Source organism: Diprion similis, chromosome 5 (assembly GCF_021155765.1).
Source record: "Diprion similis isolate iyDipSimi1 chromosome 5, iyDipSimi1.1, whole genome shotgun sequence".
Lineage (NCBI taxonomy): Eukaryota > Metazoa > Arthropoda > Insecta > Hymenoptera > Diprionidae > Diprion > Diprion similis.
In genome coordinates, this window is record NC_060109.1 from 954,797 (window position 1) to 970,162 (window position 15,366).

The following is a 15,366-nucleotide window of genomic DNA, read 5'->3' on the forward strand; positions in this document are numbered from 1 at the left end:
AGTGATTCATCGTAATTTTATGAACAAAACTAGATTGAATTTAACGATAACAACGTTAAAGGAAATAAATTGACGACGCTGCCATGTATCACCATCAAAACTGGATCTGCGTTTGAGAAATTCTGAAAATAATTATTTCAATATTATTTACATGACAGTAAAATTGCTTACTTAAGTGAGAATATTGTAACGGAATATTTTGAGAGGAGTTTCCGTTATCTCAATATTGGTGCTGGTAGAGGCAAATGGAGTAGTTTTCGTGTCATCGCTCAAGATATTTTATGATAGAGCGGCATCGTCCTTTGGTTTCCTCCGACGAGTTGTCGAATACTTCAAAACTCGTTAATATAAGTTTCTGGAGAAGCAGTCCCGAGGAAATGTTCCAAGCTTGTTTGCACTAAAACCAAAAATATGTATGTCGAAAAACGTAATTATCTTTATAATATATGTATTTCTATTGACGCTACCAATATACTTACTTGTATTGGAAAACGTTTGTTTCCTGCAAACTTTCAACTATTCCGCAGCACCTTCGGGCTCCTTGGGTGATCGATCGTACCGAATACTTTTACCTGCCCATATCCCACCACGGTTCTCACAGCTCTTAACTAAACAGTTGAAAGTTTGATTAATTTTGGATGCATTTCGAACCTAGCAATAATATTTAAGGCATATATAGCTATTCGTGAACTCGGTAACGAAAAAGAGATAAAAGATTGTTGACAGTACTAGAAGCTAATTTCGGAACGCACCTTTTTCCGACACGATGCCGACTTACCGAGATTGTTTATGCGTGTTGTTGACGGTGTCGTCGAGGTTATGTTGCATTGTGTACGCGTGAATGCGCTTGCGCCAGAGACTCACTGTGATTGGCCATGACGTCACTGTCGAAATGCGCGACCTTGTACGAAAATTGGTCCTCTATCGAGCACACCTAACTCCCTTAAGCCATGATGGCGGCGATGCGTATTGAACACAAGGAACGGTGGAATTGGACTCATCCTTCCGCGGACCGCGAGTAATGGAAGCAGCATGCAATAATAATTGAACGACAGCCCTGTCGCGTGATACTTGAACTCAAAATCATAGCTGAAACGTTCGCCAGGATATCCGTCCAACGATGACTTCTCTTCTGAACAAAGGTAATCAACATCCTCCACTTTATCCGAGTGTGTTATTGTTCGACAAATATTTATCGTCGACTTTCGTCGGTCGATCAATTCCGGCGTTCGCACGTGCAACGCCGCGGCCCATTTCCGCCGGTCCCTTAGTCAGAGTGGCCAGAGCGTGAACCCGTCGAAACAACGTAATGGCGAATGCGTCTGTTCAATCGGGTATTTGACAATTAGTGAGCCTCGACCAGTCCCTCGTCGCGTTAAAACGCGGCACAGTTTTCGCCGGGTAATATCGCGCGACTTTTCAGGATCTATAAACCATTATCGAGCTGTGATCGCGGTCGAAAGTTCTCAGATTAATACCGTGGGTGTTGCTGCTCATGACGATGATGTTGCTGCTGGTACTGGTGGTGGTGCTGATATGCCAGTGAATCACTGCACAACAAAACTATCGACTATTGTTAATCATCGATAAAATTTCAAAGACTAACGACTGTGACAAGTAAATTTTCATCGATCTATTTCCAACAACCAATCATCGTCGTCGTCGTCGTCGTCGTTGCTCAACTGTTTTCACCATAAACAAAACAAGTACCGAACAAATACTACATGGAGTAACAGGATTATGTACTTTATTTGAGGATGAAGGTAACCGTTTGTTTTGACAATATAAGGGTGGTCGTTCCATGCGGAGATGGAACGCTACTTGTCAAAGACCTGATGCGCGAGGCCACATTGAGATACAAAAAAGCAACGGGACGAAGCGATGCCTGGTTGACGATTAACAGCCTGTCGTCATTGACCGGTGGAGGTCTCCTCGACCCTGACGACAGGCTTTGCGACGTGGCCGACGACCGAGAGCAAATTGTGGCGCATTTTGTCTCCGGAGAGACTATACACGTCGGTGGAGACGGCGCGAGTTCCGTCGGCACGAATAGTCCGGACTTCTTTCAGACGGATCACAAGGAACAACACTACGTCGTAAATCCAAGAGCGGCGAATTCGTCGAGCCATATAAAACGGGAGAGCGCCAAGAGATTGTCGATGCATTCCCTATCAACCAAAGAACCCTGCCTCTTGACGCCTTACTCGGCTCAATCTCTTCCCCGTGAATCCAGACGCAAAGAACCCCTCGGTCAGGACTCAAAGTCGTATTTTGACTTTGCCGTATCGAAAAATGAAAACTTTTGCCTCAACGGTCAAGCCGTTAACGACGCCGAGGAAGTGGTGATAAAAAATGAGGCCGGACCCTTGGGACTCCACGTTGTTCCTTGCTACGATTTATTGGGCAATGATCAGGGACTCAGAGTCGAGAGGATAGAAAGCAACGGTCGGATAGCCAGGGACGGTCAAATCGAACTGCATGATAAGATCGTTAAAATAAATGGGAACAATCTGTTGCATGTACCATTCTCAAAGGTTCAAGAGATATTCATGACCGCCATGAACGAACCGTGTCTCAAGATATCCGTCATAAAAAATAGGAAATCGAAAAGCGACAAGGACGCGAAGAACTTGAGCAACCACAGTAACAACTCGAAAAACGAAGCCGACGATAGCCTGAGGAAAATACAATGCAGCAATTATAATCTACTCCAGACGGCTAACACGAGGAAAATTGGAAGAATGATAGAAATCGAACTAACCAAGGGCACGAACGGACTCGGTTTCAGCGTAACCACCAGAGACAATCCTGCCGGTGGTCATTGTCCGATTTACATTAAGAATATTCTTCCGAAAGGTGCGGCAGTCGAGGATGGTCGTTTGAGGCCTGGAGACCGTCTTCTGGAGGTGAACAACATGGAAATGACCGGAAAGAATCAGGCGGAGGTAGTTTCGTTGCTGCGAAGTATTTCACCGGGGGGTAAAGTCAAGATGGTAGTATCTCGTCAGGAAGAAGTATCGTCGGTAACGTCGGACGTGCCGGTAATACCATCGTACGTTCCGAGAGAGTTGACGGTTTCATCTCATTCCGGCGAAAGCACGACGGATTATTGGAACGCTCAAAGCAGATCGCCGAGCAAGAAACGAGACGTAGACGAACCCGTTGAAAAGACCGATCCTCACAGCTACACCGAAGGCGGTGTACTAAAGAACCCGAAAACATCCGACGACGTCATTCTATCGCCCAGGAAAAATCGGATGATACTTACGCTCGACATTCCTGTTCATGATTCGGAAAAAGCGGGACTCGGAGTCAGCGTAAAGGGGAAAACCAGCAGCACCGATGATAACTCGAGCGTAGATCTTGGGATTTTTATTAAAAGCGTTCTGCACGGCGGAGCCGCTTCGAGAGACGGACGTCTAAGGACCAACGATCAGCTCCTCAATGTCAACGGAGTATCGCTACTCGGTTTGTCAAATTCCGACGCGATGGAGACGCTGAGACGCGCGATGCTCAACACAAACAGCTCCGTCACCGGCGTCATCACCCTGACGATAGCTCGTCGAGTTTCATCCTACGACGGAGGGTGCGAAAAGATCTACATCGACTCCGTGTCGAATTCCAGATCGAAGACTGACCTGGTCAACAGAGTCTATGGGGGTACCGAAGCGGCGACTAACCAGAGCGAAAGTAGAGTTAGGGAGAAGAACGATTTGAATTGCCAGTCAGACATGGTGGACAACGGGCAAATAAACTCGGCGACATCGACTTCCCCTTGGAACCCGGTTATAGATAGACTGACGGAGCAGTACAACAAGAATAGTCTAAGAAACGAGAGCTATTGTTTAGCGACGAACAAAACTTGGTTGGAACACGGTAACAAGGGACCAAAGTTGGCCCTGATGCACAAGGAAGATTCGATGGAATCCATTCTCGCCGAGGAATCCATCAGCCAGGTCGGTAAAAACGAGACGACTAGAAAACACAACTCGACCGATAAGGAAGGACAGTTTTCCGAGGATCCGAGCTACGACAGTCAGTTGTCATTGGAGGAGATCAGTTCGTCGGGAAATAAGTTTTCCCGGGATGCTCTGGGGCGACAAAGCATGTCCGAGAAGAGGCACGCCGCTCTAGACGCCAAGAATACCGACACCTACAAGAGAAACAAGAAACTACGAGAGGGAAGAGAGGTGAAAAGCGCTGAACCATCCTCGACTCAGAATCATCAGCGTGAGAATGTGGAAGTTCCGATGAATACGAGCCCGAAGAAGGCGCAGAGCGTTGAAAATTTCGAAAAAATTGCCGTCAAGACCATCTCCAGAGAGAGTACCTTCGTCGACGAGCAAAAGGGGCGACGTAAGGTCAATCCTGATCCGGCACCGGACACTGACTACCTCTACACGATACCTGGACGAACGAAAATGATTTCACCGAGAAAACACTGGCTTGTCGACGACGTTCAGGCGGAGATTTCGGATGCGAATAATTACAGAAGCGAAAACGATGGTTTTCCGAATAGCCGAGGCGACGTTAAACAAGCTTCGCTAAATTCCGCTCTCGACGATAGATATAAAAGGTCGAGGAAAAAAGGTGGCATCAGATCGATGCTCAGACTTGGAAAGAATAGAAAGTCGCTCAATTTCGGTGACAATATAGAGTCACGCCAAGAGGCTAATAATTATTGCAGTGGAACTATAAATTATATAGCGTAATTAAGGTATTTTCTATATATATATATATATAAATATAAAAATATATATATATATATATATATATTTTCCTCCAATTTCTACACAAAAACTTTTCTCCTCGTTACGATGATTGTGCCTTAAGATTGTTGACGAAATAACTTTCTGTTACATAATATATCTATGTGTATATATAATTTTATATATTCATGTTGAATCGACATATTTCTAGACTCTGAACATATACTATTTCGTAAGAAAAACACTTTCTCTTTTTTAACGTATATAATAATAACGAAGTAGAAATTATTTTGCAAAGATATTTTTTGCCGACAGCATCAATTTTACGGATTCATAAATTTTTTTAATCAGACACGAAATGCGTATGTTGTATGTTGTATTTACGATTAGATAAGGACGTAAACCACCAAAACTGCATTACTCAAGTAATACTGGTTTGAATGACCGTAGAGAGAATAAAAGACAAGGTTTTTTTTTTTTTTTTTTTTTTTTTTTTTTTTTTTTTTTTTTTTTTTTTTTTTTTTTTTTTTTTTTTTTTATTCTATCTACGACACAATAATAATCTTCTAATTATTATGATTATACGCGTTATATGATGTAATATTATGTTTTATAAACGATAACTTTTATTGCGATATTTGTTTGCGAAAAGCTACCTCTACTACGACAGTCAAAATACCATGTTTTTTTTTTTTTATCTACCAAGATTCGATGCTTGAAATTTTCAATTTATATTTTTGTAATGCGTAAGTTTTTAGACACAATTCAAATTGAATGAAAAATTAGTAGAAATCAGATTGTAAATGAATTAAATAACTGTACATAGAAAGAAAGCAAAAAGAAAAGTGACGGGGGAAAATAAAAAAAACTCTAAGGTGCGATATAGAATTTAATTATATACATTAATTTTAATCGGTAAATTAAACATTGTAAAAAAAAGAAAGAAAGAAAAAAAAAACACACAGTATGTATATTATATAGGTATATGTATACCATATATTTACTCTTTTCAAACAGTATTCAGGTATAATTAAAAATATTCAGCGATATCGAAGTTGAATAGAATAAAGTATTTAATCGATATTTTTTCACAGAGACGTTAACAGGAAAATGAAAATCATTTTTTTAATAATAAAGTTAATTTTCTCTAGACGTATTGACGAGCAGCTGAATTTTTAACGTCAGATTACAGTTCTTTTGTTACACACACACACACAAGCTCATATTACGTATTAAAAAGAAAACTTGTATTATACATATACATATAATACTTATTTAACAAAGACAATACTATACATATATAATTAAGCGAATGAGAATAATACACCTGTGCCTTGAATAATTGATTTGATTTGAATTGAATTGAATTGAATCGAATTGAATGGATGATAACGCAAATTCTTGACTTATAACGCTGCGCAATTTGTTATTAATTATCAATCAAGTTGCGCATTGGCGTATCAGAAAATCATAATTAAGTTGCTTGAGTCGAATTACTCGTTAAAGTTAATATTTATCTTCTAGGTTTTTGCATATAGGACGCAGTTTCGTAGTTTCCGGATTAGACTGAACTTTTTTCCGTTTGTGTATTATTTAGGAGACAGTCGTCGTGGTAAAAAAAAAAACTTTAGATTTTCATAATTTAAAAGAAAAACATTCATATACGACATCTATACATAAATTATTATTATTAATAAATACATTCTTATATTAAACGAATTATTTTCATTGCATAATAACGAATCTTGTAACAAATTATACAATGACGATGTACTTAAAACGATACCTTGTAGATGTGTTTAGACAGTATTGTATGGCTTTCACAATCAAAAGTGCGTGATGATTGAAATTGAATTCTTGATAATATGATGAGATTTAACTTAGATTATTTTAATAAATTACAAAATAGGTATTTTATTAGCGAGTAAAGATAGTTTTGTTTTTATTTTCTTTTTTTTTTTTTTTTTTTCAACTATCACGTCTCTTGACTTTTGCCATCGTACGACAAGATGCTCAAAATTTTATTGAATATTATATCACAGGGTGTATAAATCTGATTTTTTTTTTTTCTATATATGCATATTTTTTTTCCCTCACTATATCGAACGAATCAAGACTTTTCAACAAATCATTCCATTAGTTTTAAAAAATATAATTTTAATATCGCATATTGCAGCAGCTAAATTTTCACATGCGAATGATATTACAATTGTGTTACAATTAATATCAACTTCTGTGCGACTGAATTAGCTATATATATCTATATATATGTAAAAAAATGTGTCTTGAAATATTGATGGTTAAATTTATGAAATTATTTCTGAAAATATCGTTAATAAAACAAATTTACCATTTGAATAAATAATTTTCTAATACATACCTATTTTTCACCTTTTCTATTCCTTGTCCAGAAAAAAAAAAAACAAAAAAAAAAAAAAAAATGGAAATAATATTATAATAATTGATAATTATTCAACTTAATATTTCTCACTCTGATTATTATTCAATTAACAATCTACGTTGTTTTTCAGCGTGGCTTTTACCCACGAGGCAAGTGATCGTACAACCGAAAAGATTTCGTGGTAAAATAAATATCCAAAGACCGAAGGCACCTCATTACAAGAGAGCGGTGGTGGAAAAATTTGTCGAACCGATATACTTCAATGCAAGATGGGGTAAACCGTTGTCGGAATTATGTGCCAACCTTCAAAATCAGTCGGCACAGGATGGAGTGGAAAAGATGGCGGAACCTCATCCGATGCGAAGAATCATCGCTCGGGAGGCGCGCAATTGGTTTGAGAATTCAAACATGATTGCATTTTGTCATGCGAATCCTTTTCCTGGCGAGGAAAAATTCAATTTTGCCGTCGCTCTGAAAAAGCAAAACATGCATTTCAAAGTCTACGGAAGACCGACGATAGAGCTCGCTCTCAAGGACACTCCGTTTCCAGCTGTTCTTCCACTTTTCCAATCCCACAGCTTGACTATCTTCAGTCCAAACACAGACATTCGAACGCTGTTGAAACTCTTGCAGAAGAGGTCCGAACTCGTTTTGATGGGTACGTAATTGGAAAATGTCCGCATGACGTCAGAGTCTGGTTGTCGGCGCCATTTTATCACGACATAACCTAAGTTTTTTATTTTAATAGAGGGAAATCATAATTCTTGAACTTTTAACTCACTCGTGTCACATAAATTCATCGATCATAATCAATAATGTATCTGTTCTATTATTCGAACGCGAAAAAAAGACTGTAAACGGTCAGTCGTCAGCCTGGTTGCATTAGTTTGATATTTTCCCACCAGATGTCACATCGCAAAGTCGAAATCCGAATACGACGACTCTTTAAATATCTTTGGATTGTTCACAGCTGGGATAATCAACGGGAAGCTTATGAGCAAGAATGAGTTAGTGAGTTACGCAGCAATGGGCGACATCACAGCAGTCAGATCGCGACTTGTACAGGTGCTACAAAACGCCGGAGGAGTGAACCTGAATCGTCAACTCACGCATCATCAGTCGACTCTGGTTTCCCGCTTGAAACAAATATCATCGCCTGCGGAAACGACGCCTGATTCGCCCGAGGAGATAGTTGAATAATTAGTTGACACAAGTACAAAATGTAACCGTAATTCCTTCGTTGGAAATTGAAGTATAATTTTTTTTTTTTTTTATCATTATTTTAATAAAATCTACCTACGTATAAGGATAAACACGCGAAGGTTGCTCACAAAAAGCTTATTATCACAACTCTTTCATTTTATTTAGGAAGAAAATATTTACACTTTTTATCGCGTTTGAATATAGTCACGTTATATAAAGCGTTTTAGTTTGTTTCGTTTTGTTTTTTTTTCCTCATATTCTTTGATACCAATTTGATCCAAATAGCTTTATACGCATACCTATACAACTTCTGTAGATATCAGCGCTTGCGTAGAGCTCGACAAACTGATTTTGTAACAGCGGATGTAACACTTCGCCAAGTGTACGACTCATCAGGTTTATCTCTTTATCACAAATCTTTAATTAAACATCTCCCTTTGCCTAGAACCGTCAAACGTGTACATAATAATAATAATAATAATGATAACAGGTCTGTCTATAATATCGGTAGAAACTGTATAAAATATAATTATATTGTAGAAATCAAATCCAACTAATACGATATCGACAATTAAGCCACTGCGTGTTTATCACCTTTAATATAAATAATTGTCCGATATTTCTGGACTGCTTATGAATAATTGAGAACAATTCTCAATGGCAATAATTGCAACGAGGGTGACACTTTACTCCGTTTTCCCCGCACTTACAGCCGCCGGAAGTATCCCCTTTGCCCTGTAAAACCGAAAGTCACGTTTAGTCACTGATGATTTTATGGGCAGGAACATGGTGACCATTGATCAGGGAAAAGGCAGGGAATTTTGTAGCACTGTGAATCGAGAAATAATACAATCCCTCATATAAAGATCATGAAAGTGTCTTTGAATAAAGATTCGTTTGGAGTTTCAATTATTAGATATTTTCGAATTGACACTATTAAACTCGAGTTTTAGTCAGGAAAAAATGATAACTTGATCAACGCAAATGTCGGGGAAATTTTTTTACCACTTTTAATCACTTTCCCGAGGAGGTTAATCCTGACTTCAAGATTTCAAAGATTTCAAAATATTTTAAGGGATTTCTAAAGATTTCGGATGATTCAGAGGATTTCGAAAGATTAGAAGAGACCTCATGGCATTTTGAAGGATTTCGGAAGATTACAAATAACATCGTGGGATTTCAAAGGATTTTTTCGAAGCAAAATTTTAAAGATTTTAGTAAATTTCAGAGATTTCAATGTATTTCAAAATATTTCAAGAGAATTCAGAAAATTTTAGATGATTTCAAAGAAAAACTTTATAGATTTCAGATGATTTCAAGAGATTTCAGAGATTATAGAAGATTCCAGAAGATTTCAAGGGATTTCACAAGATTTCAGGAAAAGTGTACACGGGGTTTCACAAGAGGTTAACCCCTCGGGCTATCTTGAGAAAAATTTTGAAAAATCTTTACCCCTGGGCCCCAACGCGGTCCTCGAGTGACCCAACATATCTCAGTCTTGCACATGGAGCAACGAAGCCAATCGCATCCCCATTTCTTCATAAGTACAACCGCGCAAGTTGGACAAGCCAAGGCTTCACCACTCTCGACCATTTCCTCGAGAACAGCCGCTGTCCGTTTGGTTTCCTGATCAGTTTCTTTGAGAAGCCTTATCTCGTCCTGATATTCACGGCAATTCTTGTTCGTGTGTATAGCCTTGGATTAAAAAATAATCAACAGGCTTATCACGGTTCTCTTAAAGTCAATTTAAACCCTCACAAGCAGTTAGAATTCTTCCAAAACTCACCTGACACGTCAGGCAATTATTTACTCCGCAAACTGGACACAGAAAAACATTAACGTTATCATCGTAAATGCACCAGCCGGGACAATCGGGTGTTTTACAATGAAAAGCGTTATTTCCCGCGCTGTTTTCAGCTTGCGATACTGACTTGGCCAAGTGCTGTTCATAGACTTCGGAAGTGACCAGCTGCAATGAAAACACAAGTTGAAAATATCGGATAAAAAATAAGGCCGAAGTTAGTAACGTTAACGTAACGAAACATCATGGAAAAAACCGTTATCATAGAATTTTAAAACGATTTTCAAGTTTTTTAACTTTTCAAAATATCAACATGGTGTCCGAGTACCAACGATGTTTGATAAAGTAACGTTGCCAACTTCAAGCTCATGAAAAGTCTCGGCGTGCATGGTCTCGCTTTTTTACCATATCACGATTGCAATCTATCTTTTTCTTTCGTTTTAGTTCTCATTCTTTCACGCTTTCGCAACATTACCGCTTTTATCTCTCGCTCCTGAAGGGTCGATTCGCAAGTGTACTCCGAGTCCCTAAAGGGGCATTTTACCTCTGCCTCTTCGCAGTACATTATGGTATTCGCAATGCAGGTTCTGTAAGATAAAAGTAAGGTCAACATTTTTGGGGGGATCTATGCTCAAATCAATTTTTCTTGATACCCTTTCGTTGACGAATAGTAATAACGAAAAGTACCTGCAAAACATGTGGAGACAGTCCCTCAAAATAACTCCTTCGCAGGGTCCGTATGGGGCAAAACAAATCGGACACTCGATCGGTACTGAATTTGGTATAAGGTCAGAGTTCTCGAGGGACATTAAATGCTCGTATCTTTTCAACTTCAATTCCTCCACCGTTGGTTCCTTCGGTTAAAATTATAACTTTATGAATTATTAAACTCTTACGTCACTTACGTTGTTGTTAAACTCTTACCTGAGGTGTAATTTCCACTTCCTCCTCTATGATCGGCTCTATTTCACGCGGCTGTTCTTCAACAGTCGCTTCAATAGGTGCCGTTATCTCTTCCTTGACATTGACTATCTTTTCGACTCGTGTGCATTCGTCATTTTGCAAGTCTGCGAATGGAAGAAAATCTCTTCAAGATATCCTGATGATCATTGAAACGTAAATTAGTGATTAATCGTTTGAATTTGGTACCTGGTGCAACGAGGTATAAAAAAATGGAAGACTTGTCCACAGCCTTTAATGCTTCCAGAGTGAAGTCGTCGTTGTCGGCTAAGTTCTTTCCGATTATCCAGCGCTGGACATTCACTGGTATTTCGAATTCCGCGAACACCTTCTTCTTCAGCTCAGAAACGGTCGTGCTTACCGAAAGCTGTAGAGAAATTCAAAATTCTACCTTGAAGAGGCTTCAATATACAGTAACACTCGTCGCATTTCATGTCACCAAAGTAAATACCTGAAGCGGAATCGGACCCTGATGAGCCAATTTATCTTCTATGTACATATCCACGTTTATGACGTCGGATTCCTTGGTCTTTTCGGACCGTTGTCGGACTACTGAGCAATGAATTTTGAGCTGAGCAAGTTCTTTCGCTAGTCCAGCTGCCTGCTGGTGCTGGCCAGAAGCAATCGCACCTTCCAATTTCCTCAGCAGTCGATTTATCGCCAGAGTATTCATGTTCGTTTCTGATATCGGTCTTTCCGCATCTTCTGTAAAAGGAATTGTTACCACGAATCAGTTGAAGATTAAGGCCGTCTTTAACTCTTCGGGATAAAGACCTGGTGCACAAAAAATTGATATTGTCAAAAATGGTGTAACAAACCACAAACACTGTTCAACTTCAATTTATCAAAACCAACTCAAACAGTCCTCTAAAATCCATCCACAGGCAGTAATTACCTTCGTTCTTAACCGTCGTCGAGGTTACTTCCGGTCGCGTTGGTTCCTCGGATATCTTGACCTGCGTAACGACGCTTGCAGTATAGTGTTGAACGTTCTCGTGTTTATTATCTTTAACGATATTTATTTTCTCCTCAGTTGCACTCCTGCTTCCGGTTTTTTCATCACCAGCAGGCTCGCCGGAGGTGTTTTTCGACGTACTAATGACCGTGTTTGCGTAAAGGGAGTCTTCGATCACGTTCATGTACGTGTTTTGCCCTGATTCCTTTGCTGCTCCAGTTTTTTCGGTCTTCAGGGCCTCGATGCAGGCGAAATCCCTGGGCCTTATAAGCTGGAAAGTGGTTCGAGTGAGGCCAGCACCACGTGCCGGACTCTTGCGTCCATTCGACGTGTGATTCGCGTCCTCGATCTTCCGGGATTCCAATTTCGGCGAACTCCTGACACGATTAATCACCGGACTCAATTCCCGCGTTGTGTAATTTCCAACTTTTCGCAAATTCGCACTGGTCTGAACACCCGAGGAGACCTTCGTCTTCTCCGGAACTACTCCAGCCCTACTCGAAGCTTGTTGATCGCGTTTTCCCATTGCAATCGACGATCTCGTGTGATTAGAAGTCGATGACATCGGTCGCGATCGCTGATCCTGCACCAACGTTTTCACCCCTCGAACAGCTTGTCCTTCACCCTGGATACCCGATGTTCCAACGGCCATCGATCGCTGCTGAGCTTCACCGATGTTTATCTGCGCAGTCACCTTGTCATTGCCGATCGAAACGGCAACCGATTTCGCCCCTGATTTCGGCTTCGGTCTCTTTGGCAACGAGTGTTTCATCTCTATCAGCATCTCCTTGAGATCGGCACGCGACAAGTGTTGCTCGGCGACGGTGTTCGGTTGGAGATATTTTTCCGTAACAATTTTTTGCTCGGTACGTTTACCCTGTAGATCGTTTCTAGTCGATTGCAGCCTCTGCTTGTTGCTTAAAGCGACGGATTTCCTCGCCTGGATTTTATGCCCCTGAAAATCGGCGCTCGATCTCTCAGGAAAATATCGTTTTATCTTTTCCTCCCAGCCGGGTGCTGAGCGCTGAGAACCAATGTGAATATCGTCCCTGGTCTGGGCAGCATCGGCGGCCTCAAGTCGCCGGAAGAAGTTTATCGACGATACATCAACGCCGGTTTCGTTCACCTGCTCGGCACCATCGTAAAGGAGTCGTTTAGTCACGATTCTATCACTATTCCCGGAGTTTACGTTACCACTCTGAACCGATTCACCTCTGACGACATCGATCTTCCCCGACTGGTTCGAGGACTTCGTGAAGAACGTCGCGTTCACCGTGACCTTGGTGATGTTACTGATAGCATTGAACTTCGATATCAGTGCACGAGTGCCTTTTCTCTGGGGCTGATCGATGGACGAGGAGACCATATCCGAGATTATGTCGCCGCTTGGTGGCCTCTCGAAGTCGCCAGAACCGTCCGGAAACAAGCCTGAAGACCTGGCCAGGACAGCCTGATTCCGGGCTTGCTCCTCCTGCACAATGGCGGCCGCTTCTCTGTCCAACTCGCTGATGTTAGTGAGGATGGACAGGTTCGACCTTCGCTTTTCGTCCCCTCTCTTCTGCGCCCTTGACGACTCAACTTGCTCTCTGCGTTCCGTGGTCCTTCCGAAGAAGTGGTTCAGCCTCGAAAAGGACTTGTCGAAGGTACCAGTGTCCCCGGAGTCGCTGTTGGAACTCTGGGCCTCGTGATGGAGGCTGAAACGACCCGTTTTCTCCGCCCCCCCGCGGCTCTTGGACAGCGTTGGTATCTTCAGGACCTCTCTTCTAAACGATCCGCAGTCACGTTCGCTCAGGGTTGTGTTGCTCCTCTTGTACCACGGCCTCGGCGCCTGCACCTGCAGAGGCGTCGTCGGTACCAGAGGAGACGCCTTCTTGTCTAACGAGACCTCGTGGTTCATGGCGAAGGTTTGTTTCTCGCTCAGGTCGAACCTCGTCGGCAGAAGTAGACCCCCTTCCAGCTTCAGGGTATCGTTGCTTATCACCTGCGGCCGCTCTTCGGCGCCGTGGAAGTCACTCTTCTTCGACTCGACGCATGTCTTTGCGATCGCCTCCGACGGCGGGTTCGGTGCTCGACGTTTGTTCCGTCTTCCGGTGTTTCCCGTCTTTTGGTGAACCGCGGTACAGCCACGAACCTCGACTGTTGCGACTGCGGAACCGCAACCGCTCGGTGGATTTGGTGCTCTGCGTTTGCCCCGCACGTGAACCTTGTTCGTCTTTCGCGCCGCAAGGTCGGCAGTCTTGCCGGAAGTAGGGAGGCTGCGATAGTGGTACGGAGTGCTTCCGGGTGAGCCGGCTTCCAGGTCCTCGTCGACGAGTTCCCGCTCCTCCTTCTCCCCGCGCAGGGAATCAACGGCCGCGTTACCGTCACAAGGACTTCCGGCGCATCTTCTCTCCCGCGTGCCAAAATCCTCGGCCGATGAATGCTTCCGGAAATCCCGGAAACGATGGAACCGTCGTCTTTGGATCGACGGAGATTTAACGCCGTCGATCAGATCACCTGGTTGCAGGAATGTGAAACTGTGAACCGTCGCCGTGCTGCAGGTTGTGTCGACGCTACCGGAACTCGAATAGAGACTGTTGCACTTTAGAAGCGTCGAATTTCGCCCGACGGTATTTGCGGCCGCTACGTCAACGGTGGAGCCTTGATTCGGAGTCGCGCTCTCGACGTCTTTACCCCTCACGTTAAGCTGGTTCGTTGCCCGCTCATTCGTCGCTTTGTTTCCTCCGCTCGGTACCGTCGACGACGACGACGACGACGACGACGACGACGATGACGACGACTGATGATTGGACTCGGATATTTCGCTGACTCCCTTCCCACGGAACCAATGAAACAGCGAAAACCTTCGAGCCGCACCACGACGACGATCCGACGAGGAATCCGTCGGCCGACGATCACCGACGACGCTCAAATCCAACGTCGTTATGCCGTCTCCCTGCACTTCCAGACGTCCTCCTTGTCGTCCTCTCGCTTCTACTTCTACGACGCCGTCACCACTTGACGACTCTCCTCTGACTATTTCTGTTTCGACTCGGGGAAATTCCTCTACCGTTATACCGCCGTCCTGCTCCCTAAGAACCGCAGAAACTGCAGCCGACTCTATATCCTCGTTCGCTGCATCCTCGCCCGCTAGAAACGAAGACTGGACCTTTGTTATTTCCCTCCTGCTGCAGATCCTCACTCCTGCACCGATCATTTTCACTCTCTTCACCCGACGACCACCGCATCCCTCCTCGAACGATCACTTATTATTTACCAACAAAATTCAAATCTTGTTTAATCGTTCCAATTATATTATTTATAATTACTTTTCTTTCTGTTTATTTTGTTTTTTTAT

General features: G+C 42.3%; 3 protein-coding genes across 4 annotated transcripts; 2 read left to right on the top strand and 1 right to left on the bottom strand.

Moving 5' to 3' along the window:
- Positions 1 to 990: 990 nt before the first annotated feature.
- LOC124406353 (39S ribosomal protein L10, mitochondrial) lies at positions 991 to 8,423 on the top strand. The gene is made up of 3 exons (XM_046881747.1): positions 991 to 1,142; positions 7,241 to 7,768; positions 8,081 to 8,423. Exons 1-3 carry the CDS (start codon positions 1,121 to 1,123, stop codon positions 8,308 to 8,310), a joined length of 780 nt encoding a protein of 259 aa, XP_046737703.1. The 5' UTR covers positions 991 to 1,120; the 3' UTR covers positions 8,311 to 8,423.
- LOC124406333 (partitioning defective 3 homolog) lies at positions 1,176 to 4,952 on the top strand. Its single transcript, XM_046881720.1, has 2 exons — positions 1,176 to 4,740; positions 4,779 to 4,952. The coding sequence occupies exon 1, from the start codon at positions 1,758 to 1,760 to the stop codon at positions 4,710 to 4,712; it is 2,955 nt and encodes a 984-aa protein (XP_046737676.1). The 5' UTR covers positions 1,176 to 1,757; the 3' UTR covers positions 4,713 to 4,740; positions 4,779 to 4,952.
- A 217-nt stretch (positions 8,424 to 8,640) lies between the features above and the next one.
- Positions 8,641 to 15,338, bottom strand: LOC124406331 (serine-rich adhesin for platelets-like). Of its 2 annotated transcripts, XM_046881718.1 has the most exons (9): positions 11,970 to 15,338; positions 11,526 to 11,779; positions 11,264 to 11,441; positions 11,039 to 11,181; positions 10,802 to 10,968; positions 10,590 to 10,701; positions 10,100 to 10,282; positions 9,766 to 10,008; positions 8,641 to 9,048 (listed from the first exon to the last, which is right to left on the bottom strand). In XM_046881718.1, exons 1-9 carry the CDS (start codon positions 15,223 to 15,225, stop codon positions 8,968 to 8,970), a joined length of 4,617 nt encoding a protein of 1,538 aa, XP_046737674.1. In that variant the 5' UTR covers positions 15,226 to 15,338; the 3' UTR covers positions 8,641 to 8,967. The 2 variants fall into 2 exon arrangements, with proteins under 2 accessions (XP_046737674.1, XP_046737675.1); XM_046881719.1 differs by lacking the exons at positions 8,641 to 9,048; positions 9,766 to 10,008; positions 10,100 to 10,282; positions 10,590 to 10,701 and having other exon boundaries at positions 10,848 to 10,986.
- Between the last annotated feature and the right edge of the window lie 28 nt (positions 15,339 to 15,366).

What these genes read in the sequence shown, in the direction of transcription:
- LOC124406353 (XM_046881747.1), top strand. Translation starts at nt 1,121, where the DNA reads ATGACTTCTCTTCTGAACAAAG. An exon ending in GACTTCTCTTCTGAACAAAG is followed by an intron (nt 1,143 to 7,240) that starts GTAATCAACATC and finishes GTTGTTTTTCAG; the next exon opens with CGTGGCTTTTACCCACGAGG. An exon ending in GTCCGAACTCGTTTTGATGG is followed by an intron (nt 7,769 to 8,080) that starts GTACGTAATTGG and finishes GATTGTTCACAG; the next exon opens with CTGGGATAATCAACGGGAAG.
- LOC124406333 (XM_046881720.1), top strand. Translation starts at nt 1,758, where the DNA reads ATGAAGGTAACCGTTTGTTTTGACAATATAAGGGTGGTCGTTCCATGC.
- LOC124406331 (XM_046881718.1), bottom strand. Translation starts at nt 15,225, where the DNA reads ATGATCGGTGCAGGAGTGAGGATCTGCAGCAGGAGGGAAATAACAAAG. An exon ending in GACGACGGTTAAGAACGAAG is followed by an intron (nt 11,780 to 11,969) that starts GTAATTACTGCC and finishes TTCCTTTTACAG; the next exon opens with AAGATGCGGAAAGACCGATA. An exon ending in ATAATTGCCTGACGTGTCAG is followed by an intron (nt 10,009 to 10,099) that starts GTGAGTTTTGGA and finishes TTTTAATCCAAG; the next exon opens with GCTATACACACGAACAAGAA.